Here is a 24,025-nt window from a genome sequence, read left to right as displayed (position 1 = left end):
GTGAAACATTTGATTTTTACCGTTTTGGATTCCATTCAGCTGATCTCTGGGTCTGGCGATACCACTTTTAGCAGGAACTATGGCTAGGAACTATACTCTATAGTCTATAGTCTATAGTTCCTAGCAGCAAAAGTCCTTGATTATTACTCCGGAATAAGTGTATAATTCCAAGCCATATCTGCCTAGAAAATCACAACTTTTACTTTTCCGTCGGTCTTAGTACACAATGTAACTACAGAAGAGTCAAGTTTTAAATAGGAAAAATTTTGAAACTCTCTGGTTATTTTTTAGCGCCTTGCTAATGGTCTAATCAGATTCAATGGATTATGCTAAGCTATGCTAAAAGTGGTACCGCTAGACCCAGAGATCGGCTGAATGGATTCCAAAATGGTAAAAATCAAATGTTTCACTCTATGGGAACTGGAAAATGAGCATATTTTCAAAAAAGTGGAGTGTCCCTTTAAAGGAAGACATTTGAAATCAAGCAGGAAAGAAGAGAAGGAAAAATACTATGGAAGTCAAAGATGCTCAAAAAAGGTTTGGTTATAAGCATTGCTCAAAATCTTCCTTTGTGTTTAGAAGAATAAAAAGATTTAATTGATTGGAACAACTAGGGATTTGAACAATGTTAGGGATTTTAACATTAAGAGCCTGATTTAAAAAAAAAAAATGCAAATTTGTGCAGGGTTTTGCATCTTAACTCTTTAATTTTTAAAATGACGAGCAGTCATGTTGGAACTAAACTCTGTATAACAGAGGCTCTAGGGCCGGAGTTGAATAGCTCTGTTATATACTGTTATAAAGGGCCATTTGTAAAGTCTCTCCACCGATAGGCTCTTTTGATGACGTGTTACAACAAAGACAACAGATGAGGTATCGAGAAAGGCAATGGTTTCATTTATTGGCGTAGTCGTTTTTCCCCTTAAAGTTACAGAACAGAGATTACAGATGAAACACAGACTGAAACAACAATAACTTTGGTCAGTGTCATCAGCCCCTCATTAAACGATTATGGGACCAATGATAAATCAATATCAGTGTAAGACTGCAAGCTGATACAATGTAGTATGTCTGCAGTGAGTTTATATTGTTGTCGAAGCACTTTTATTTTATTAGATGTCATTGTTTAACACAAGTTACTGTAAGCAATTCAACTGGGATCATTCAGAGTTAGTGAGAGCAGAAGACAATGCATAAAACTTGCTGTAAAATTGCACTTTGTTCATCTGACCATGTGGTTCATCCCTAAACCTCTTCTTTTACAAGGCTTAGAGATAAGATATGGAAAGCATTGGGCACGAGTCCACATTCCTGTTTATGTTATTTGAGATACTGAGGTCATTTTAAAGACGATGACTCTAGTTGTGCACAAATCAGCCGATATCTGATAGTTGGCAAAATTGCTTTTATCTGCCGATACCGATTATATCGGTGCATCCCTAATAATAGTAATCAAATCGCTTTATGAAGAAAATTGATGAACTTTTAATACCAAAACTCACAAAATTATTAAAGGGAATCTGGCATCCTTAAAATATAAAACAAGACTTAGAAAGGCCATAAAGATATTACCAAAATCGGAAATGTAATTGTGCTCGTATTATGTTTGGTCCCGTCTAAGTTTTGTTCATCTTTTAATGGCAAGTTCAGCAATCTTTGTAGTACAACGTTACTTTATGTTAATGCTTCTTGGCCATTAAGAATTGCATATATGATCAAAAGATTATGTAATGGCACAATACACAAAAAAAGTCCTCTTATTCTTTCGCCCCGAATCGATTTTTTTGAAACCCCTATGCAGGGCGATTTGAGTTTAGTTAATAATGCCTGATCGTAATGACCGTGAGGTGGTTGAGTTTGAACTATAGGAGCTGTCACGTCAATAAAGGTTACTGGTGAAGTAATGTACGCTTATTGATCCCTGGCAGCCGACACCTAAAGGGAAACCGTGACCCCTGAGAGGCGGCTCTCTAAGATCAGCAGATAGATGAAGAAATGGATCAGGGTGTCGACCCTCACAAACCATAAAGTAGAGGCAAAAGAACAGAAATGCATGGGATGAATACATTTTGGCTTTTGGATATTTGCGATGGCTCACCAATAAAGCGTAAACAAGACACAAATGTAGACTTTCGCTACAAGAACCTGATTCCTCAAACAGGCCCATAAATTTGCTATAGATTGTCAGATAGATTTTGAGAAATAAAAAAATATGAACATTTTTTGAGTGCAATTTAAACACCAAGCATCATCCAACTGAATGACTTTCTATACAGTACGAACAGTTGTGAGCTGGACCGTTCCAGACTTTTTCTCCTTCATGGCACATCGCACTCAATGTAGGGAATGTCACTGTACCGGCTGTCCTCCTCCGCCCATTGCTGTACCGCTCGTGCTACAATTTCCTCCGAAAGCCTCTGGGCATAGTCCAGCAGAACCGGATTGACCCGTGCCGGGTCCTCTTCGGACCCAATCTCTGAGAAAACAAGAACCGCTTTCTCTCCTTGCTTTCCCTGCCCGCCATCCGCTTTCTCCGATGAGCTGGAGTTCTGAGCAGGCTCGCTGCGCTTGGACTTCATGCATCCCATGATATAAATAATGTAGCATTTGTTTGCAAGCACCAAAGGGAAAGATACAAAAATGGCGTGGTATTCCTCCGGTTGGCAGTTTTTAGGCTTTTGTTTTGATTTCCACACGTTGGGGGCTAGGATGCTGTTCTGTACCAAATGTGCAGATTGTCAGCCATGATGTTGTTCTCATGGCCACACTTGTCCTATGGGAAGAAGAGGTTTCTGTGAGTTATTGCCTTGTGTTTGGTTTGCTAAATATACTTTTTTGATCCTTCGCCAGCTTTGTTCATGACCGTTGACTGCATCTTCACAGGAAAGAGTATTTCCGATTCAGAGATGAAATATATTGCACTTTAGACATGCATTATTGGGTTTGCACAAAAACATTTGGCAGATGCTTTATCCAATTTTTCTTTTCAGTATTTGCGTTCGAACTCTTGACCTTTTAAGCAGCTAATGCAATGCTCTACCATTAAGCCATATACAATCTAGGAAGTTATCGTATTACTAGCAAACTTCTGAAAATTTGTATTTTATTGACAATGTTTAATATATATAGGCTATGTAGCCTTGCTGTAAATCGTTTGTTAAATATATCATAAATTGTTTCAGGCGTTTGCAATTATAATATTGCTTACAGGCAATCAATCTCGTGACCTGATAATCAATACAGTTGAAGGAAGCCATGGACGATGTGAAGCGATCAACAGTTTTATAGCACCATAGGTTAATAGGTGTCATACCTATGGAGACATTTTCAATAATGTCATTTTCTTTTTTTTTCTCAAGGTCAGGACAAAATGTTATTATTGAACAAACCGCGCGTTCACGTTTGTAATCTAACGTTAAAGTACACAGTGAAGCTACATACCCAGTACGTGAGCGTCAAGAGGATGCGTATAAAAAACAAGTGAAGAAATCATTTAATCCGAATCGAAATGCGTTATACTGAGGTAAATCTGAGAGAAATCCCCACTCATCTCGTGAAAAATCTCCCTCCTCTTCTCCGGTCTCGGTTAACCCACAGGAGAATTGAAAAGCATGTTGATGAACTTGCTCTTGTCGGGTTATAATGAGCTATAGCATGTGCGTCCGGAGTGCACGTAATAATCCTACAGTAGTTAATGTTCATAGCGTTTCGATTTCATTCCGGTGACAGGACGCCGATCGCAGCGCATTACTCCGTGTGGTTTTGTGAGACTTCTCTGTCCTTTCACATATCGGCTTTATGACTGAATGCGCATCCAAGCTCAAATGTTTTCACTGGCACACTTTGTTTATGCCATCTATCCCCAAACATTTGTTTGTAAACTGGGTAAAATGGGTTACTGCAATGCACGCAGACACAGGTTGCGCCTTTGGTGTTTTTTAATCATTGTCGCCACCTAGTGGTGCCGGTTATCATTTTGCATGTTAATTACTGACAGCTTTTTTTTTAATCGACATAGAAATATTAGAGACGTTATTACTGACCAAAAATTTAAACAAAAACCTTTCCTAAAGAATTGTATACATATATTATGATCAATGCATTATTAGTTTACTAGTCATTGCGGAATTTAGTTGTTGTTGTTTTTTTTTATATATATATGTTTTATGTAGTTGACACGACAGTTCAAGTTATTAAAGGTGCTATTTTAAATCAAACGATCATCTAAACTTATAAAGCTACCCTATATTTTGTTTATATATAGATTCTCTTAAATGATGTTTGCTCTCCTTATATACAGCTTCCGTTATACAACCGTCATATTATATACTGATTCCCTTACTTTTATCAATATTATATTTGTTATCCTTATATTTTGCCTAACACTACGCAAAAAAAAAACACTGCAAATTTCAACTGAGGTCAATGGGTTCACAAAAGCACTCATTACTTGGTCCACACGCACGGTTCCGCCACAAGATGGCGCTCTGTATCTTTACCCACGGTTACAATAACAAAGGCGCTGATACAGTGTGTGCTAAACAAATGAAATGAATGGTGATTATTATGTAGCTTTCAAAATAATGTGTTTATATAGCACGTCAACCTCTTGTGCATTGCAGCTATTTGCATTTTATCAAAATGACTTATTTAGAAATTGCTGATACGATTTTAAACAGATAAAAGGAATGAAACAAAGGCAGAGTTTAGAAACATTGTGATTAAACAGTTTGGTAAATTGACAGTGTAAAAATGGCGAATCGACATTTAAAAGATTTAAAACATTTTAACATATAAATAATATTTATTATTATAAAAATATTATTATTATGATAAAAAATATTTCCTTGCCGATGCTGGCTGTTAAGGTAATATGTGCAAAGACAAACAGATCACCAGATAGAAAAAATGTTATTAAAAGCCAATTTTAAGATTTAAACAGAAATATTATTGCTTATGATGGCATTATGTAGCATGCAAGTTTGTGTATAAGTGGGTTTTTGCCACAGATCAAAGCAATAATTAGACTATATGTCATTTATTGCAATATTAAAAATGCTGCTAATTCCTGCACGAGCCCTCTAGGATGCGCCCTACCTCTTTAAGAGCAGCGCAAGAAGTGCAGGTCTGTCCATTAGGTTTATTGTTGCCAGCTCAGCCAATCGTTGAATCCGACGACACAATAGAGTGGCCAAAGTTGCCGTATAAAAGGCCTTGCCGAATTTAAGCATGACATCTACTTGTCTGGTGCGTGGCGAGGCACATTTCCATAGCACATCAAACATCCTTCAGCACGCCTTGGATCATGCATTTTACGCAGGTTTTAATTTCTCTAAGTGTATTAATTGCATGCGGTCCAGTGGGTCAGGGAGACATAACGGCGCACCAGGAGCCCTCCACCGCCACGGAGGAAAGCGAGCAATGCTCCACATGTGAGTTCAGGCAACACAGCAAGCTGTTGAGACTGCATGCCATCAAGTCACAAATCCTCAGCAAACTTCGACTTAAGCAGGCACCAAACATCAGCCGGGACGTGGTCAAACAGCTGTTACCCAAAGCGCCGCCTTTGCAACAACTTCTGGACCAGTACGGTGTGCTGGGGGATGAAAGTAAGGATGGAGCTATGGAAGAAGATGATGAACAAGCCACCACAGAGACCGTCATGACCATGGCCGCAGAGCGTAAGAAACCATCGGACATTCATTCATGTCATTGCATCTTAACGGTGGATGATGAATCGAGGGTAGATACTTGGAGATCCCTTTACGCAGTGCTTTTGCGCACTTGCGAGACGACCGTGCGCCATAAAACGCACGTTTTACACATATGCTTTTCGGGTTTGTTGTATTGCTAAAGTGTCGTGTCGTTTATTTATCAACCTGATCTGATAACCGGCGTTTTTACTTACGGCGGACATAGAGAAAGCGCGAGTAAATGTGCGTTTGTTCAATGTAGTGCATAATACAAGCATCTCAAATGTAAAATAATAACAATAATGTCTTGTTATTGCTTATATGCAAATATAAGTATATTTGAAAATACTTAATAGATTATTATTATTATTGTTGTTATTATTATTATTATTATATTATATATTATATTAGTAAAACATCAATATCCATATCACGGACCATTTAAAATATCGTCCAATACAACCCTCTATTTTTGACTGATGTAGCCCACTTTCTCTTCTTTTTCCAGCTGACCCCATCGTTCAAGTAGATCACAAGCCGAAGTGTTGTTTCTTCTCGTTTAACCCGAAGATCCAGGCGAGTCGGATCGTGCGGGCGCAGCTCTGGGTTCATCTGCGACCCGCGGAGGAGGCGACCACCGTCTTCTTACAGATATCACGGCTGATGCCCGTGACGGACGGAGGCAGACACGTACGAATACGATCTCTGAAGATCGACGTGAAGGCTGGTGTCACGTCCTGGCAGAGTATAGACGTGAAGCAGGTGCTCACCGTCTGGTTACGACAACCGGAGACCAACTGGGGGATTGAGATAAACGCGTACGACGCGAAGGGAAACGACCTGGCCGTCACGCACGCGAAGGCTGGAGAAGATGGACTGGTGAGTTGAGCTGTTGACACAATATAAAAATGTATAGATGTGTTTTGTACTATAGTTAACTGAGGTAAAATTCCTAGAATATTATGGTGTACAACAGTTTAGTAAACGCAATAGTATTGAATTCGTAATGTTGGATAAGGGTAAATATGCTATTTATTTAAGTTCATGTAGCTCAGTTGGTAGAGCTACCAGTGTTGGAAATGCAAAGGTTCCTCAGGGAACACACATACTGGTTTCCTTGAATGCATTGTAAGTCGCTTTAAATAAAGCACCTGCTAAATGCATATCCGTGAGCTTTTTTAAGTACTATTGGAAACGTTTATAACAATTTTGGTTCTTTGTGGTGGAAAAGGTTCGACAGACTTTAAAAAGGTGAGAACCTTTGACTAAAAGATTGTGGATTTGATCCCCAAGGAGCACACATACTAATAAAAAAAAATGTTTTGCTTGAATGCACTGTAAGTCACTTTGGATAAAATGTGCTTGCCAAATCCATAAATGCAAAGTAAATGAAAGAGAATAGAAGAACCATAATTTTATTTTATAAAGTGAAGGTCATGGGTTTTAAAACGTTAAAATTATGAAGTATTTGTCAGCTGTATCATGGTTGGACTATTTCAAGGTCTGTACAAATGTGGCTAAGCTGAAATCGACTCTTGGGTTTCTTTCCCTCACAGCTCCCCTTTATGGAGGTGAAAATCTCAGAGGGCCCTAAGCGAATCCGCAGGGACTCCGGACTGGACTGCGACGAGAATTCGTCCGAGTCTCGATGCTGCAGGTACCCTCTCACCGTGGACTTTGAGGACTTCGGCTGGGACTGGATTATCGCTCCCAAACGCTACAAGGCCAATTACTGTTCGGGAGAATGCGACTACATGCACCTGCAGAAGTATCCCCACACCCATCTCGTGAACAAGGCCAACCCGCGAGGCACCGCCGGACCCTGCTGTACCCCCACCAAGATGTCTCCCATCAACATGCTTTACTTCAACGGCAAGGAACAGATTATCTACGGCAAGATTCCCTCCATGGTAGTGGACCGGTGCGGCTGCTCGTGAACCGGTGCCCGGACGGGACTCGATCTGCCTCAAAGACCCGGACATCCGATCACACCACCCGCCATCCAATATCAGTGCTTTCACTGTGCAATAGAAGGACGCTCACTCACTTTCTGGGCACTGCTACATTTTTATCCCTCTATATCAGTATCTCTTCCACCACAGGAGTCGAACGGACGTATAAAAAAAGGAATGCCGTACTGACTAGGCTTGGGAATGGACACATTCTTTGAACAACCTCTGCTTTATATCATGTTACTGTTTTCTCCTTTCTTTAGTGCATAAAGGATTCATCGCATTCATTTAGATCTTTGCTGTTACAGCTGTGTTACACTACCGGTGAGCTTGTTTAAGAGACGACTATCCAAGTGAAACAGAGAGGGGAACTCAAGGACACTGAAGAGAAGATGTCTGAAAAGCTTGGTAATCCACGTACGTCGCAATAAATGCAAAAACACACGATCCGATCGAATTGTTAATTGTAGCTTCTCGAGCAGCCCTACACACTTGAAGTATTATCGAAATCGACATCGGTGGACATAAGGACTTGAAGCAGAGGCACTTTGAATGCAGCCTACACATTGAAATGTGTTAAAGACAGAGATATCGGAACTATGGGAACGAATGAATGAATGTTAATATCACGCAAACACTCTGTCTTCAAACCACACAGTTTGCACTATGGCAGACCAATAGAAAGAATTGGTTGCTAAAAATGTTGTAAAAACTGATTTTGATATGTTTGCTAATTGTATTGTATACTTGCCATTGTTTCCATTAACAGTTGCCTTTTTTAACCACGGTTAGTACATGTATAAGAACACGAAATAGCAAAAAAGTGTACGATATAAATCTATGTATCTGTTCAAACAAATAAAGGTGCTTGCTATATATGTTTAACTCTGTTATTTCCATAGCTGAAGAAGTTTGATTGTAGGCTTAGAGAGTAAATAAGAGCCATGTTTACAAGAGTAACTGTAAATGTCCAGTAAGTGAATTACGGTAAAGTTGCAAGATGTCACGTTAAATTGAAAATTCACCCAAAAATTAAAATTCTGTCATTATTTACTCACCTGTATCAATTTCTTTGTTTTGCTAAACACAAAGGAAGATATTTGTAATTAAGCTGAAATCAGAATACCATTGAATTAGTAGGAAAGAAAAATACAATGGAAGTCAATGGTGCCCAAAAACGATTTGGTTACAAACATTGCTCAACATATCTTTCTGTGTGTTCAGCAGAACAAAGAAATGTATACAGGTTTGAAACAACATGAGGGGGAGTAAATTATGAATTTTTATTTTTGGGTGAACTACCCCTTTAACTATTGAATTTATTATCACTTTATCCCATAATGAAGATGTAGGGTTACGTAAGCCCAATTTGACCAGCTCTCATCCTTTGCTCATTTTCTCTTCAGAATAGTTCAGCATGACCATACCGCCAAGTTTTATGCAAGGACTCGTACAGAAATGTTTTGACATTATGGCTAATTAGACCAGGGCTTACTTCCGTCCAGAAGAGGGCGAACTCAGCACTGCGGAGATCTGCTTCCTTTCCTGCTGTGAGATGGACGGATGCCATGGAAACCAGGTGGGAACTGTACTGAAATGAACAGAGGGTTGTGGGAGATTAAAAGGCCCTGAGCAATAACATTGCTTTCCACGTTTCGGTTGAGATAATGCACTGTGGAATCACGATCATTCGCCGTATACAATTAAAGATCCAACTTGGGTTCTGAAGAGCTCTAACAGGTTCTTTAAATAAGGGCCCTTGATTCCTAAGCAACTTTATGAAACATTTATCACATGTCTATAAATAACATGGCCTGTGGATTTGTGATTAAGCATGGTAGTAATGAAATTATTTCATTTTTAAAAACAAATTTGACTAAAAACGGTCCCAAGCTGTCACTGGGGCAGTACCCGTTAAAAAGCTCAGATATGTATATGCTACTCTAAAAAACATTGGGTTAAAAACATCCAAAATTGATTCAAATTGGGTTGTTTTTGGCCCAACGGCTGGCCGAATATAGCACAGAACACGCGCTGGGCTAACTTGACCCATCAAGTTGGGTTGGTTTATTTTAACCCAGCAAATGGGTTGTTGTTTTTAACCCTAAGGATGGTTTTATTTTTATTTAAACATTGGGTTCATTTTACTTTATAAATGGGTTTATTTGTTTTTTTATTTTATTTATTTTATTTTGTTACTTTATTGCAGATGTCAAATACACCACAATAAAAACACAAGCCAACATGGTATCTACGTTACCTTATTAATAAAATAAAAATATATATTTATAAACATTTATTTCACCAGAAAAAAATTATAACTTTAGCATATCCTCTTAAAAATTGCTGACTGGAGTATGTCCTGATGATGGTTCAAAAATCCCGGGAAAGGTAAGTTAAGTTAACTTAACAGTGAGGTTGATTTGACGCAGAGTACACAGTTGAGGTGGAGGCAGCTTAGGCAGTTAAAAACTTTATTTTTAATGACCTGTAAAATGAAATTATGTGTGTTTACATGGGATTAATTCGCGCGTCACTCATCTTTCTTTAATACAACATGTTATTTGCTTAGCTTTTATAGGCTATGGAGTAAAAACCTCAAGTAAGTCATATATTTATGACGATATTGTCGGGTTTTGATTAAAGTAGGCGTTATGAACATCCAAAAAGACTAACAAGCGTATTTACGATCCTGTGGGCTTAAACAAGCTAACCGCTAGCGGTGCATGTAATGACGTTTGACGTCATGTAAACTGGTCTGTTGTCATATATATTTGCTTTTTCTAGTAAACAGTAATGATTTTATGGATAAATATATTAATACGAACCTTCTTTATCCACATAAATCTGTCCGCGTAAAAACCACATCTTCTCCACACCTCACCTGAAGTAAATTCAAACAGCACTGCACCCCAATTGGGTTGATGCGTCACGGAGGAGGGAAATTCATCCAACCATCAGTGAAACGACCGAAATATTAACCCAACTGATTGGGTTACACGAATCTAGCCAAAAAACTACCCAAGACTGAGAAAATAACTTAATTAAATGACCCAAAATGCCCAACCCAGAATTTGGGTAAAAAATGACCCAGCTTTTTTTTGTAGTGAATTCATTTAATGTATACCTCTGAAGTACAAATATGAACGTACATATGTCTATTTTGAAAGGGTCCCAACCCAGTGACAGCTAGGGACCATTTTTTTCTGACTGTGTAGCTTGCAGCCATATGGTTGCAACAAAAGGCTCTTCACAGCAAAAAAAACATTTTTAGTTTCCCAAACATCCATTTAGGCAAAGGTTCTTAAAAGAACAACTTCTTTCAAATCTTTTAAAGGGGATATTTCAGAAGATTTTTTAAAATGTTAAATAAATCTTTGGTGTCCCAGTACGTATGTGAAGTTTAGCTCAAAATACCCCACAGATAGTTTATTATTGTATTATAAAATTGCCACTTTGTAGGTTTGAGCAAAAATGGGCCGTTTTGGGTGTGTCCTTTTAAATGCAAATGAGCTGATCTCTGCACTAAATGGCAGTGCCATGGTTGGATAGTGCAGATTAAGGGGTGGTATTATTATAATAAGATCCCCTTCTGCCCTTCTGACATCACAAGGGGAGACAAATTTCAATTACCTATTTTTTCACATGCTTGCAAAGAATTGTTTACCAAAACTAAGTCACTGGCTTGGTCTTTTTTCACATTTTCTAGTTTAATAGAAGCACTGGGGACCCAATTATAGCACTTAAAGGCCCCTTTAAGGCACAATCAAAATTGGTTCTTCCATGGCAGTGCTTCCCATTCCTGGTCTTCGAGGACCCACTCCCAGAAAGTTTTAGATGTCTCCTTATTTAAACACCTGAGTCAACTTATCAGCTTCCTTCCAAAATGGTAAACATGTCTCCCTAACAAGCTGATGAGTTAAATCAGATTCGTTAAATATGGAGATATCTAACACATTCTGGGAGGGGGTCCTGGAGGACCAGGATTGGGAAGCACTGTTCTATGGCATCTTGTAGCACCTCTATTTTTAAAAGTTAACCGGTTTACAAAACAAATTCTGAAATAGTAATTGGTGTGATAACCAAATAAAAAAACTCAATTGTCCTCTCAAATGCATTGCTCAGGGTATATGAGCCAATATTTAGTACATTGATTCTATGTTGTAAAAACATACAAAGAGAATGGACCACAAAACCTGTCATAAGGGTAAATTTTTTGAAATTGAGATTCATACATCATCTGAAAGACGAACAAATAAGCTTTCCATTGATGTATGATTTGTTAGGATATAACTAAATTTGGCTGAGATGCAACTATTTAAAAATCTGTAATTTGAGGGTGCTGCAAATCTAGCCTCACACGAGAATTTGTATTTTACGAGTTAACGTTTTTGTATGAATTCGTACGAAGTTAATTGTGCAAAAATGTACGACTTTTATAAAAAAAACTAACGAAACCCCACCCCTAACCCCAACATCACAGGGGTCAAACTATTTTTATAAAAAAAATTTTTACAAATGTGGTACAAATTAATACAAATTAGCCACCTCGTAAAATACTCACGAAGTGCCATGAGATAGCGTTGGAAAATCTCCTTTAAAGTTGTCCAAATTAAGTGATTAGAAACTACATCCACTCACAAAAACACTAAGTTTAGCTATATTTACAGTAGGACATTTACAAAATATCTTCATGATCTTTACATAATATTATCTACTGATTTTTGGCATAAAAGAAAAATCAATAATTTTGAACATCGGGATGAACACGGAGAACTCAATAAACGTTTTAACATCCGAATTGTAGCCCTGTACACTAGTAATCAGGTGCATCCCTCAATAATTCATGACATGACTCAGTTGCAGGATGATTGATTTGTTTTCTCATGAATCTGACTTTCAACACAGCCCCTTGAGCCAAGTAAAGACAAGTGCATGATAAACAGGAACAGCAATGGTTTCTCCGAGTTGTTATATCTGTCACACGGGAAAAGTTTTCCTGGTCTCCGTGGCACGACGGTTGCCAGCACATTCCCAAGTTGACAGGAGAGGAAGTGACTGTGACAAAATGGGAAGGCAAGCGTGGCTCCTTGAGGGATGAGAGAGTCTGGCGGGAAACACATAGCTCATCTCAGGATTCCCCATATCCGCACGAGCTGCAGGGGAGCCGAGTAGAGACGTGGTCGGACGGGAGGAGAGCACGATGTGCGCGGAGGGAGAGGGATAGATGCCAGGTGTGGTCAAACATCTGCATCTTCACACTACTGTGCATAGATTCTGAGACAGCTGGGAAAACACTTGGTTTGAGTAATGAGATAAAGGTACGGTGCTGTCATAAGACAGGTTGAAAACTGATATGGAGGTTTAGGACAGGCCACATGATGCATTTTGTGCTATTGACATCTCACCTGCTCAATTGTTATATGTTATGAGGTATGAAAGTTGAGTAAAGCTGGTAAACGCAAATTATAACAAATGCCAGCTGAAGTGAAAACGCTGTATAAACCTTACTACTCACTTGAAGACGTGGCTTTCAAGCAGGACTGGCTGCGGTGGTGCCGTGACCCAGGTTGGAGTAAGGTTTGGGTGACATATCGAGTGGACCCTCCCCCTCATTTAAAAAAATTGCCAATAGTACTTAGTTTATCCCACAGCCAGAAATCTGATAAAGAGCTGAAGTGCAGAATGATGTCATAAAAATCTGTATTAGGTGAGAAGTGAGAAAAGTGAGTTTTGAATGCTTGTAGGTTCTTTTAAATGCGAATTTTGTCAATATTTTAGAGCACACTAGATATACTTTAAGCTAACGTATGCATACTAAAAGGTAATTGTTTTAATTTGGTATCATGGGGACTTCAAAAATCATTGATTTGGTATAGAGATGCAAAAGGAAAAATTTAAGGTGGTTAATGTGGGCACATTTTTATTAAATGTAACTTTGTGTACTGTCACTGGGGTGAAAAAGTACACTGTTGTAGGTGCATACTGGTACCTCAAAGGTACATATCTGTACCAAAATGGTACATATTAAGACCTTTTTAAAGGTAACGTCCCAGTGACAGCTTTTGCACATTTATTTTTGAGAGTGCATGATGTTACCAAGAGTGCACCATGAACACTCTCCGAAATAAAGGTACAAAAGCTGTCACTGGGGCAGTACCCTTTCAAAAAGGCACAGCTTTGTACCCAAAGAGTGCATATTAGGTACCTCAAAGGTACATATCTGTACCAAAAGGGTACATATTACGACCCTTTTAAAGGTAATGTCCCAGTGACAGCTTTGTACCTTTATTTTTGACAGTGATTTTGACATATTATTTTATTAAAATTAGAAGCACATCACATATTAAAACAGCGATCAGGTGCTTTTGCTCGAGGTTTTTTATTAAAGATATTAAATTATTAAAGTAATAATCGCCTCGGTTTCCAGGGGACACTGGATTCAGTCTCATCCGTAGAAAGCAATAAAAGGCATCGGCCTCGGTCAGCCACTGACGGCTGCCTGTCAGCACTCTTGATGGATTTATCCAACGCATCCACATTGGGCCCTGCCTTCAACACCACTTGTTTTTTCACTTAGCTAAGAAATAGACATCCGTCTCTCCCAAAACATGAATGACCCTTGTGGAATCAACATTTGATTGATTACATCGTAAAGCTTCCGGACGTCGAGGACGGGAATGTGTCCTGTTTTAGCAATGTGTAACTCAATATCACATTCGGGCTGGAATGAGTCATTCAGCAAGTTTTGTCCATAAGTCTAAGTTCATTTACAAGGCACACTAATGACTGGAGTGGAAAAGGTCTGTGGCAGTAAACCATACGCCCTCGGGAGACCAATGACTGACAGTGATGGAGAATAGATGCGACTCTGAGGAGAACGCGAGATGTCTGGATCATTTGGAAAAACGTGTCATCACAATGCCTGTCGGACAGCTGGATGTGCAGGAATGCGAGGTGTCTCATATGGAGAAACAGTTTTCCTTTGTTTTGAAATCAAGGCAATAATCTGTGTACAAAATAAATAAATTATTCGAATCACTGGGTTTTTACATAACTGGAATTTGAAATGTATTATTAAGTGGATTTTTTAAAATGTATTTTACATTTGTTTCACTGTCTGGATGTTATGGCATTCTTTTATGGCATCATTTATAGCACCGATAATTTGAAGAGTATAAAGATAAATCTAAACGGGTCGATATAAAATGAAACTCAAATAAAACTTATTTGATAAAAATAAAATAAAACTCAATGAAACTAAAATGACATTTTATTGAAATTCATCTTAAATTATGATGCAGGTTTCAGATTGAAAATAGGAAAATTATCTGGTTTCCCAAAATGTCAAATAAATCTAACACTGTCGTTCACTGGCTCGTAATCATAGGGGAACAATTTTTAGTGCTATATAGCACCTATGTACTACCTGTGTAGCACCTTACTGTGCTATATAGAACCATATCTGGTGCCATAGTGGTACTATATCACCCCCGGATGGTTCTTCATAGGTGCTTTATAGGTGCTATATAGCACTAAAAATGGTTCCCCTATGATTACGAGTTTTTTGTGCTATTTAGCATTGTAATGGCCTGCAATAAACTCTGGCCATTGTATCAAACAATAAGTTATGCCCACCTGGGATGCGCCGTGCTACGCTGAACACTTGTTGGCTCCTTTTCCTTTACTATCCAGACCAGCTCATCTATTAAAAAAATTACTATAAGTATTTACAGTTTTTCTCAGTCGCTATTAAGCATTTCTTCAATCATTCTTAAAATTTGCAAAATATTTTCAGAACAATTTGTACAAACTGCACAACATCATGGATTTCCTGCAAAAGCCTGTAACTTGTTCAGAATCCTCAATTCATCCCTCAAAAGTACATTTTTACTTCATGCCATCAAAATGACAAGTAAGTGTGTCATTGTTCATGAATGAAAATGTTTAGCTACATATGTTGTCAATACACAATTATATATGCCAGTATTTTCTGATTTAAACTGTGGACGAATTCACATTTTCACCTTTTTTCTGTAAACAAATTACACACATGTGATTTAAAAAAAAAAAAAAACATATTTTACAATACAAATAAAATTTATAAAATTAAAAAGGTTCACACACTGTAAGAAAATGTCCAATTTTATGCAACTCAAGTTTCACTTGACAGCAATTTATCAATTCAGTTCACATTTACAAAAGACTTAAACAAACCTATGAAAAACTTGCTTACAGTAACAAACAAAGGTAAACAATTCTGCATGTCATGACTTATGCGATGAACTCATTTCTGAATGTTTTGAGGTGTGAGACTATACAGAAACCAGTATAATGTATGTTAATAAAAATGACATTAGCAATTGAAAATGTAGCAAACAGCAGACAATTGAACATAATCATCTGCATGATTGTATCAAAGAATTTGCTTTTATGTTGTGCACAACTGACTTAATGATGTGCAGGTTAAAGGTGCAATGTGTAAATTTTAGCGGCATCTAGTGGTGAGGTTGCAAATTACAACGGCTCAGTCCACTGCTCACCTCATTTTTTTGAAACATATAGGGAAGCAACGGTAGCCACCACCGGACAACCATGTCATCATCGGAGACAACTTAGTAAAAAAAGTTTGGCTTTCTGTAGAAACATGGCGGCACAAAATGGCGCCCTCATGTATGTAGATAAAAACGTCTCATTCTAAGGTAATAAAAACATAACGGTTCATTATGAAAGGTCTTTATACACCCCTGAAAATGTAGTTTTGTATATTATTTTGCATTACTGTCAAGAGATCCTTCTAAAAATTACACACTGCACCTTTAAACAAAGTGTTTTGAAAAATTCATTTCTGATCTGAAAAATGCTCCAAAGTGACTGAGAAAAACTGTAAGTAAAGGTTTTAACATGAAACATAAATTTAATCATGTCCACCACACATTTGAAGCACAAGTGTCATATCTAGAATCCTAATATGTTCCCGGGCCGCACAGGAATCTGTCTATGAGCCATTGTGTTTTTTTAACCTTAGCTCCTTGTTGCAGAGGCACTGGGATGGTATTTGGCAAGCTTACTGACCACTATATGCACTCCATCTCATGCCAGACCCTCCTACAGTCCTCAACCAGTGCCAGCTGCTCACTCTTTATTTAATGAATGCCATTTGACAGCTAGTTGTAGCCTATCCTTGCATCTAATAAATGTTTGGAGATTTGCACTTTATGGGGTGGTATCCCGGACAGGACTAGGCCTCAGTTACATTAGGACATTTAAGTTTTTACAAATGTTGCATTGTTTCATAGCAACTTTATATGAACCACAGAAAATAAAATATATTGAATATAATATGAAGAATTCAGGTGCAAAACCCTCTAAGTGCATCTGACATCCTTTCTTGTAAATTACATTTTTTTTTATCAGGCTTTTATGTTTAGGTTCAGTAATTTCACTTTAATGGGAATGAAAAGGTTATTTATTACTATCAAAATTCTTTATTTTTACAAATGTCACTTTGGTCTTTTCATTGGTATTTAAAAGAGAACACCACCGTTTTTCAATATTTACTATGTTTTTACCTCAACTTAGATAAATTAATACATACCTATCTTTTTTCAATGCGTGCACTTTTAATCTTTAATCAGCGCTTCGTGAATGTCTTAGCATTTAGCGTAGCCCCATTCATTCCTATGGCTCCAAACAAAAGTTTTATTTTGTGACACCATACTTACTCATGTAACTACAACCCCAAATCAGAAAAAGTTGGGACACTGTAGAAATTGTGAGTAAAAATGGAATGGAATAATTTACTAATCTCATAAACGTATATTTTATTCACAATAGAATATCTATAACATATCAAATGTAGAAAGTGAGACATTTTGAAATGTCATGCCAAATATTGGCTCATTTTGGATTTCATGAGAGCTACACATTCCCAAAAAAGTTGGGACAGGTAGCAATAAGAGGCCAGAAAAGTTAAATGTACAGTACATATAAAGGAACAGCTGCAGGAGGACCAATGTTTAGGAATGGGAATGTTGTCCCATTCTTGTCTAAAACAGGCTTCTAGTTGCTCAACTGTCTTAGGTCTTCTTTTTCGCATCTTCCTCTTTATGATGAGCCGAATATTTTCTGTGGGTGACAAATCTGGACTGTAGGCTGGCCATTTCAGTACTCAGATCCTTCTTCTATGCAGTCTTGATGTTGTAATTGATGCAGTATGTGGTCTGGCATTGTCATGTTAGAAAATGCAAGGTCTTCCCTGAAAGATACGACGTCTGGATGAGGGCATATGTTGCTCTTAAACTTGGATAAACCTTTCAGCATTGATGGTGCCTTTCCAGATGTGTAAGCTGCCCATGCCACACGCACTCATGCAACCCAAAACCATCAGAGATGCAGATTTCTGGAATGAGCGCTAATAACAACTTGGGTTGTCATTGTCCTCTTTAGTCCGGATGAAATGGCGTCCCAGTTTTCCAAAAAGAACTTCAAATTTTGATTCGTCTGACCACAGAACAGTTTTCCACTTTGACAAAGTCCATTTTAAATGAGCCTTGGCCCAGAGAAAACACCTGCGCTTCTGGATCATGTTTAGATATGGCTTCTTTTTTAACCCATAGCGTTTTAGCCGGCAACTGCGAATGACACGGTGGATTGTGTTCACCGACAATGTTTTCTGGAAGTATTCCAGAGCCCATGTTATGATTTCCATTACTGTATGTGATGCAGTGCCATCGAATGGCCCGAAGATCATGGGCATCAAGTATGGTTTTCCAGTCTTGACCCTTACGCACAGACATTGTTCCAGATTCTCTGAATCTTTGGATGATATTATGCACTGTAGATGATAATAACTTCAAACTCTTTGCAATTTTTCTCTGAGAAACTCAGAAAACTATTTTTTGCCACAGCATTGGGGGAATTGGTGATTCTCTGCCCATCTTGACTTTTTATACCCAATCATGTTGCCAATTGACCTAATAAGTTGCAAATTAGTCCTTAAGCTTTTCCTTATGTGTACATTTAAATTTTCTGGCCTCTTATTGCTACCTGTCCCAACTTTTTTTGGAATGTGTAGCTCTCATGAAACCCAAAATGAGTCAATATTTGGCATGACATTTCAAAATATCTCACTTTCTACATTTGATATGCTATTTATATTCTATTGTAAATACAATATAAGTTTATGAGATTAGTAAATTATTCCATTCCTCTTTTACCCACAATTTATACAGTGTCCCAACTTTTTCTGATTTGGGGTTGTACTCATGTAACAGTCTTTAAATAGGGAACACATGGAAGTGTTTGGTGGCTTCTAAATTCATCCCTGTTTGGAGCCATAGGAATGAATGGGGCTAGGCTAAAAGCTAACACATTCATGATGCGCTGTACAAAGATTAAAAGTGAAAGTATTGAAAAAAGATAGGTATGCATTCATTCGTCTAAGTTGATGTAAGAACATAGTAAAATATTGAAAAACTGCGGTGTTTTCCTTTAAAAAAAAAGAAAAAAAAATTTCCTTTAAAAATTTAAACATTTCACTGCAACTTATTTTTACTTTTAATACTTACAGTATATTTCATTTCTTTAAAAAAAAAAAAAACTTATTTGGACAAGACATTGTAAACAGTTGCAAAATCATTAATAGAAAGTCATCCATAATGAAAGTCAGAGTGATAAATAAAGAATCTGTAACACACATAGGGGGCGCTGAGGTGCATGTGGCTGCCACATTCGGGTTGTATTCAAGTACTCAGGGGACCCAAATTTAAATGTAATTTTTGATGGAGGTGACGTTTAGTGGTTCTTGCATCTGGACTTTTCATATAAAGTATTATTGGACATTTTACTGTCCTTAAAAATAGATTATAATCCAATAAAACTGAATGGTTCTTTGGTGAACCGAGAACACAGCGGCATCCCTTTGAAGAATTGAGGAGCTCAGATGCACAAACTGCTAAACGCCACCTCCGTCAAAAATTTGATAATGAAATTAACCGAATGCTCTCGGGGATTTTGCATGCAACCCCCAAATAAAAGAAACGTCTGTTATCTGTTACTTGTCTTTTTATCTGTTCAATATGCACATTATTATCTAGGGCTGCAACGATTAATTGTGCAAATGCGCATTTTCTCAAAAGGGGGCGCTCTCGTACAGAAACTCCCTTTGTACCACAGTCAAAACGCATTACTAACGCTATTCCAGGAAATGTCTATAGTATTATTTATATGCTGTTGTTCAAATCGTTTCAGGTATTTCCATGATAATAAAGAATATTTTGAATGATTTTGTTTAACGCGTGTTGCTTTTTTCAAATGCACACTATGAGACTTCGACTCATAATGATTTTAGATTGATAAGATTTCCTACAGACCAAATGCCGTGGTACATGCAGAAGATGTGAATGAAATACAGAATCGATTCAAAATCAATTCTGAATCGATTTCAGAGGCATTTTTAATGGGACACGCAATTAATCGTTGCAGCCATATTATCAGTTCTGTGCGGCAACCTTGACACATTTCAGGAATTTTAGCAGTTTTTAGACGTCTCCTTGCTGCTGCATTTTGCTATCTGAAAAATTAAAACATTGTCAGAAATGCTAACAACATTTGAAGAGTTTGATTTGTGTAAAAAACATGTTTATTATTATGTTATCATGTTTCATTGTGCTACTTAGCTGTATTTTTTTAGTTATGAAGGCTTTAATCAAAAACAAACCAACTGCAGTTTGAATGATATTAATTGGAATGCACAATCAAAAAAATAATTTTTTTTATATATTATTTTGTGTGCCCCCTTAATAAAAATTGGTGCATGGCGCCCCTGATTGTTTCTCCAATGTTAAAGTAAGCTTTTTTGTGTACCAGTTTTGTGCATACTTGGCAGGCTATAGTGTTTTTGCACTTAAACCACATTTAGAAAAACACATTAGGACTAATGAGCACACGTGCTGAACCTGAGCGCAGAGCCCACGTGGCAGTGAATCCGATCATGCAACAGGACCGTAACCCGATAGCACGTCTTATGATAATATTGTATTTAACATAGGGAAAGGTCAAACCACAGCACGCGTTTTAGTTTTCACTGCCCTCTGCTGCGACTTCAGCACTTGCTCTCGCATAACTGCAGGGTGCAAATTCTCCAGCGAGGGAAAGCAGGGTAGAGGTGAGAAGCTCGGGGCACTCAAGGGCCTCATTTCTCGCTGACCCCTGTTCGAAACCTGCTTTAAAAGTGCACCCTCGAAACAGCCAGAACAGAACAGATCAGATCAAGCACTACTGTACATGCTCTGGCATAAATATCAGTCGGATTCATCAGGATTAGAAGATCATTTCTAGAACATATGATCGCTCTGTTAAAAAAGGTTAAAAAAGGTCACACTCGATTCATTTTATCAGCTGTCATTCAATTTACTCTGACTTTTACAACTAAAACCATTTCACTTACAGATTCTGCAGAAAGGATTTCACAGGATGTGTGGTGTAAAACAATCCTATGTGTTTTATAAAGTACTGCACCCCCCTCTTTGGCTTCACATACAGAAACTTTGCACATTTACAAGTCCTAAATGAAATTACAGGTGCTATATGCATTTACTTCATGCTACTTTTAGCTCACCAATGAGGATTAAGTAAAGACCCAAGCATAACATCCACCTGCTTTAATATAGCAAAAAAACACGGTGTAGGGCATGACTGAGCAAAAAATTGTATGACTTTATGTGCCAATTTAAGCGCAAGGAAAATTCTATTCACACAGGTGCAGTGTGTAAATTTTAGCGGCATCTAGTGGTGAGGTTGCATATTGCAACCAACGGCTCAGTCCACTGCCCACCCTTTGCTTTTGAAACGCATAGAGAAGCTACGGTAGCCGCCACCGGAAAAAACATGTCATCGTCGGAGACAACTTAGTAAAAAAGTTTGTCCGTTAAGGGCTTCTGTAGAAACATGGCAGCGCAAAATGGCGACTTCCACGTAAGGGGACCCTCTCTGTATGTAGATAAAAAGGTCTTGTTCTAAGGTAATAAAAACATAACAGTTTATTATAAAAAGGTCTTTATACACCACTGATAATATAGTTTTGTATATTATTTTGCATTTCTGTCAAGAGATCCTTCTAAAAATTACACACTGCACCTTTAAGGAAACATTTTTTGACACATACAGTATTACACTTTCAGAATTTTTTTATAAAAGCTGTCGCTGGGACGGTATCCTGCCTCATATGTGCCATTTAGGCACAGAAATGTATAAATATAAACCTTTGAGGTACTAATATGCACTCTTTATGTACAAAAGTATGTCCTTTTTGCCCCAGTGACAGCTTTTGTACGTTAATATCTGACAGTGAACTGTATTGTATAATTTTTTATTGTATATTATTGGCTTTATTATTACTTTGGTGTTTTTCTAGAAAGTAAATACAGATGACTGGATGACCATGTCACTCATTTCCCATTATACAGTCTTTATTGCCTCACAGCTACATAAAGTTATAAGAACTAAAAAGTTAAAGGCTTTTAAATGGAAAAGAGTGGGTTCAATCCCAGGGAACAGACAATGATCAAAATGATAAATGTAAAAATATTACTGAACGTCACGTCCTTCAGTTGAACAACTTTTTGTCATCCATCCTCTCAAGCATTCATCAGCTTCACAGTTATATCAGGATCTTGTGTACAGATTATAAAATATTTTTATAAAACTGCTGAGTTTGACTCCGTGGGACATGAAGTTGATAAAATCTCACTTAGAAAAGGTACAGTGGGGTCCAAAAGATTAATACCACTAGTATCTTAAATAATGCAGAATCTAAAAAAAATAAAAATAAAAAATACAGGTGAAGTGAAACATCACAAAATTAATAATGTGGTTGTAATACCTGTAATAAATCCAACTTTAAAACAAGTGCTAAAGAAAATGTTTTAGGCAAATAGTGAATGTCCTGCCTGGTTTTAATGACTTGAATGGTTCAAAGGTCTTTCAAATGACAATAAAGACTAAAACATGTTTCACATTAGTCATTTTTAACACAGAGCATATGGTTTTGAGTACCCGAGTGAAAGGCAATTGCTTTATGGCTGTCGATTGGTAAAATTATGGCCGCACGAGGACATGCATCAGAGTCATTTAGTACCGCTCAAATGCTGCTTTAAAGGCTGAACTCAACAGCTCTGTTAAATATGCATTTTATCTCACACATGAACCAACCATAACTGGTACAAATTGCACAATTATCACTACATAGTGTTACAAAAAATGTCACAATTTTTACCCCTGCTGCCACTGGGGCAGTACACTTTATAAAGGTCCTAATACCATTAGGTAGGGGAGAGTAGGGGCAAAAGTAAAATTTTTCATTTTAAAAGATAATGGGCCCTATTTTAACGATCTAAGCACATTGTCTAAAGCGCACAGCGCAACGTCAAAATGGGCGTGTCCGAATCCACTTTTGCTAATTTAACGACGGGAAAAATGGTTTGTGCGCCGAGCGCATGGTCGAAAAGGGTTGGTGCTTTTTTTAATGAGTAATGGGAGTATTTTAGGCGTAACGTGCAATAAACCAATGAGAGTCTCAGCTCTCATCCCCTTTAAAAGCCATTTCAATTGTTATTTTTTATTAAAACCTTTAAAGGAACAGTATGTAAGAAATTTATATCAATTAATCATTAAATGGCCCTGAAATGTCACTAGACATTAAGAAATCCTTTTCATTTCAAATACTTATATCACTGACAACAGTGGTCTGGCCAGGATATTGTCATTTAAAAAGTGGAGTTGCAGCCCTCAACTGATGTTTATGTTGTCATTTTGTGTATTGGCCACCAGCTGTGTGATTGCAGCACCAGTTTCAGCCACACGTTTTGTGATTGCAATACCAGTTTTGGCCACAATCCTACATACTGTTCCTTTAAAACCCGTTTTCTTTTAAAAAAGCAGGCTATTAATTGCTTTATGGAAGTAAAAAAGCAGGCTTTTAATCGCTTTAAATGTATGGCTATCCAATATCATCAAAAAATGATTCACAAGTATGTAAGAAAAGGTTTGTACTCTAAAAACACTTTATTTGTAACAAACAGGAGATAAAGAATTTACAAACGGCTCTCCGCGCGTTTCAGCACTTGGACAGCGTCAGTTTTTTTAAGCATTACATACAAATGTTTCTCATCCCACCATATCCACAGGTACAGAGTCATCATATACAATAAATCCGTGAGGTAGCATTTAAAAAAACAAAACAATTAAAAACAGATGCATTTGTTTAAAGTAGGGGTGTCCTCGACTAAGGATTTACATATTCGAATCAGAATTTTCGAATCTTTCCATAGTCGACCGATAGTCGAATCATCTATGTTTGTATGCATGGGTTGGGAGGGG

General features: G+C 37.6%; 2 protein-coding genes across 3 annotated transcripts; one reads left to right on the top strand and one right to left on the bottom strand.

Annotated features, from left to right (window-relative positions):
* Window positions 1–876: 876 nt before the first annotated feature.
* On the bottom strand, window positions 877–9,231 carry c15h2orf88 (chromosome 15 C2orf88 homolog). 2 transcript variants are annotated; one of them, XM_065252104.2, is made up of 2 exons: window positions 9,141–9,231; window positions 877–2,773 (listed from the first exon to the last, which is right to left on the bottom strand). In XM_065252104.2, exon 2 carries the CDS (start codon window positions 2,586–2,588, stop codon window positions 2,319–2,321), a length of 270 nt encoding a protein of 89 aa, XP_065108176.1. In that variant the 5' UTR covers window positions 2,589–2,773; window positions 9,141–9,231; the 3' UTR covers window positions 877–2,318. The 2 variants fall into 2 exon arrangements, with proteins under 2 accessions (XP_065108176.1, XP_065108175.1); XM_065252103.2 differs by lacking the exon at window positions 9,141–9,231 and adding an exon at window positions 3,442–3,907.
* mstnb (myostatin b) lies at window positions 5,196–8,521 on the top strand. Its single transcript, XM_065252102.2, has 3 exons — window positions 5,196–5,681; window positions 6,202–6,572; window positions 7,250–8,521. Exons 1-3 carry the CDS (start codon window positions 5,306–5,308, stop codon window positions 7,628–7,630), a joined length of 1,128 nt encoding a protein of 375 aa, XP_065108174.1. The 5' UTR covers window positions 5,196–5,305; the 3' UTR covers window positions 7,631–8,521.
* Window positions 9,232–24,025: the final 14,794 nt, after the last annotated feature.

This window comes from Paramisgurnus dabryanus, chromosome 15 (assembly GCF_030506205.2).
Source record: "Paramisgurnus dabryanus chromosome 15, PD_genome_1.1, whole genome shotgun sequence".
NCBI lineage: Eukaryota > Metazoa > Chordata > Actinopteri > Cypriniformes > Cobitidae > Paramisgurnus > Paramisgurnus dabryanus.
This window is presented reverse-complemented; position numbering and strand designations above follow the sequence as displayed.

Excerpts from the sequence above, each read along its gene's own strand:
- c15h2orf88 (XM_065252104.2), bottom strand. The coding sequence starts at position 2,588 with ATGGGATGCATGAAGTCCAAGCGCAGCGAGCCTGCTCAGAACTCCAGC.
- mstnb (XM_065252102.2), top strand. The coding sequence starts at position 5,306 with ATGCATTTTACGCAGGTTTTAATTTCTCTAAGTGTATTAATTGCATGC. Across the intron at positions 5,682-6,201 it reads CATGACCATGGCCGCAGAGC|CTGACCCCATCGTTCAAGTA; the intron begins GTAAGAAACCAT and ends TTCTTTTTCCAG. Across the intron at positions 6,573-7,249 it reads AGGCTGGAGAAGATGGACTG|CTCCCCTTTATGGAGGTGAA; the intron begins GTGAGTTGAGCT and ends TTTCCCTCACAG.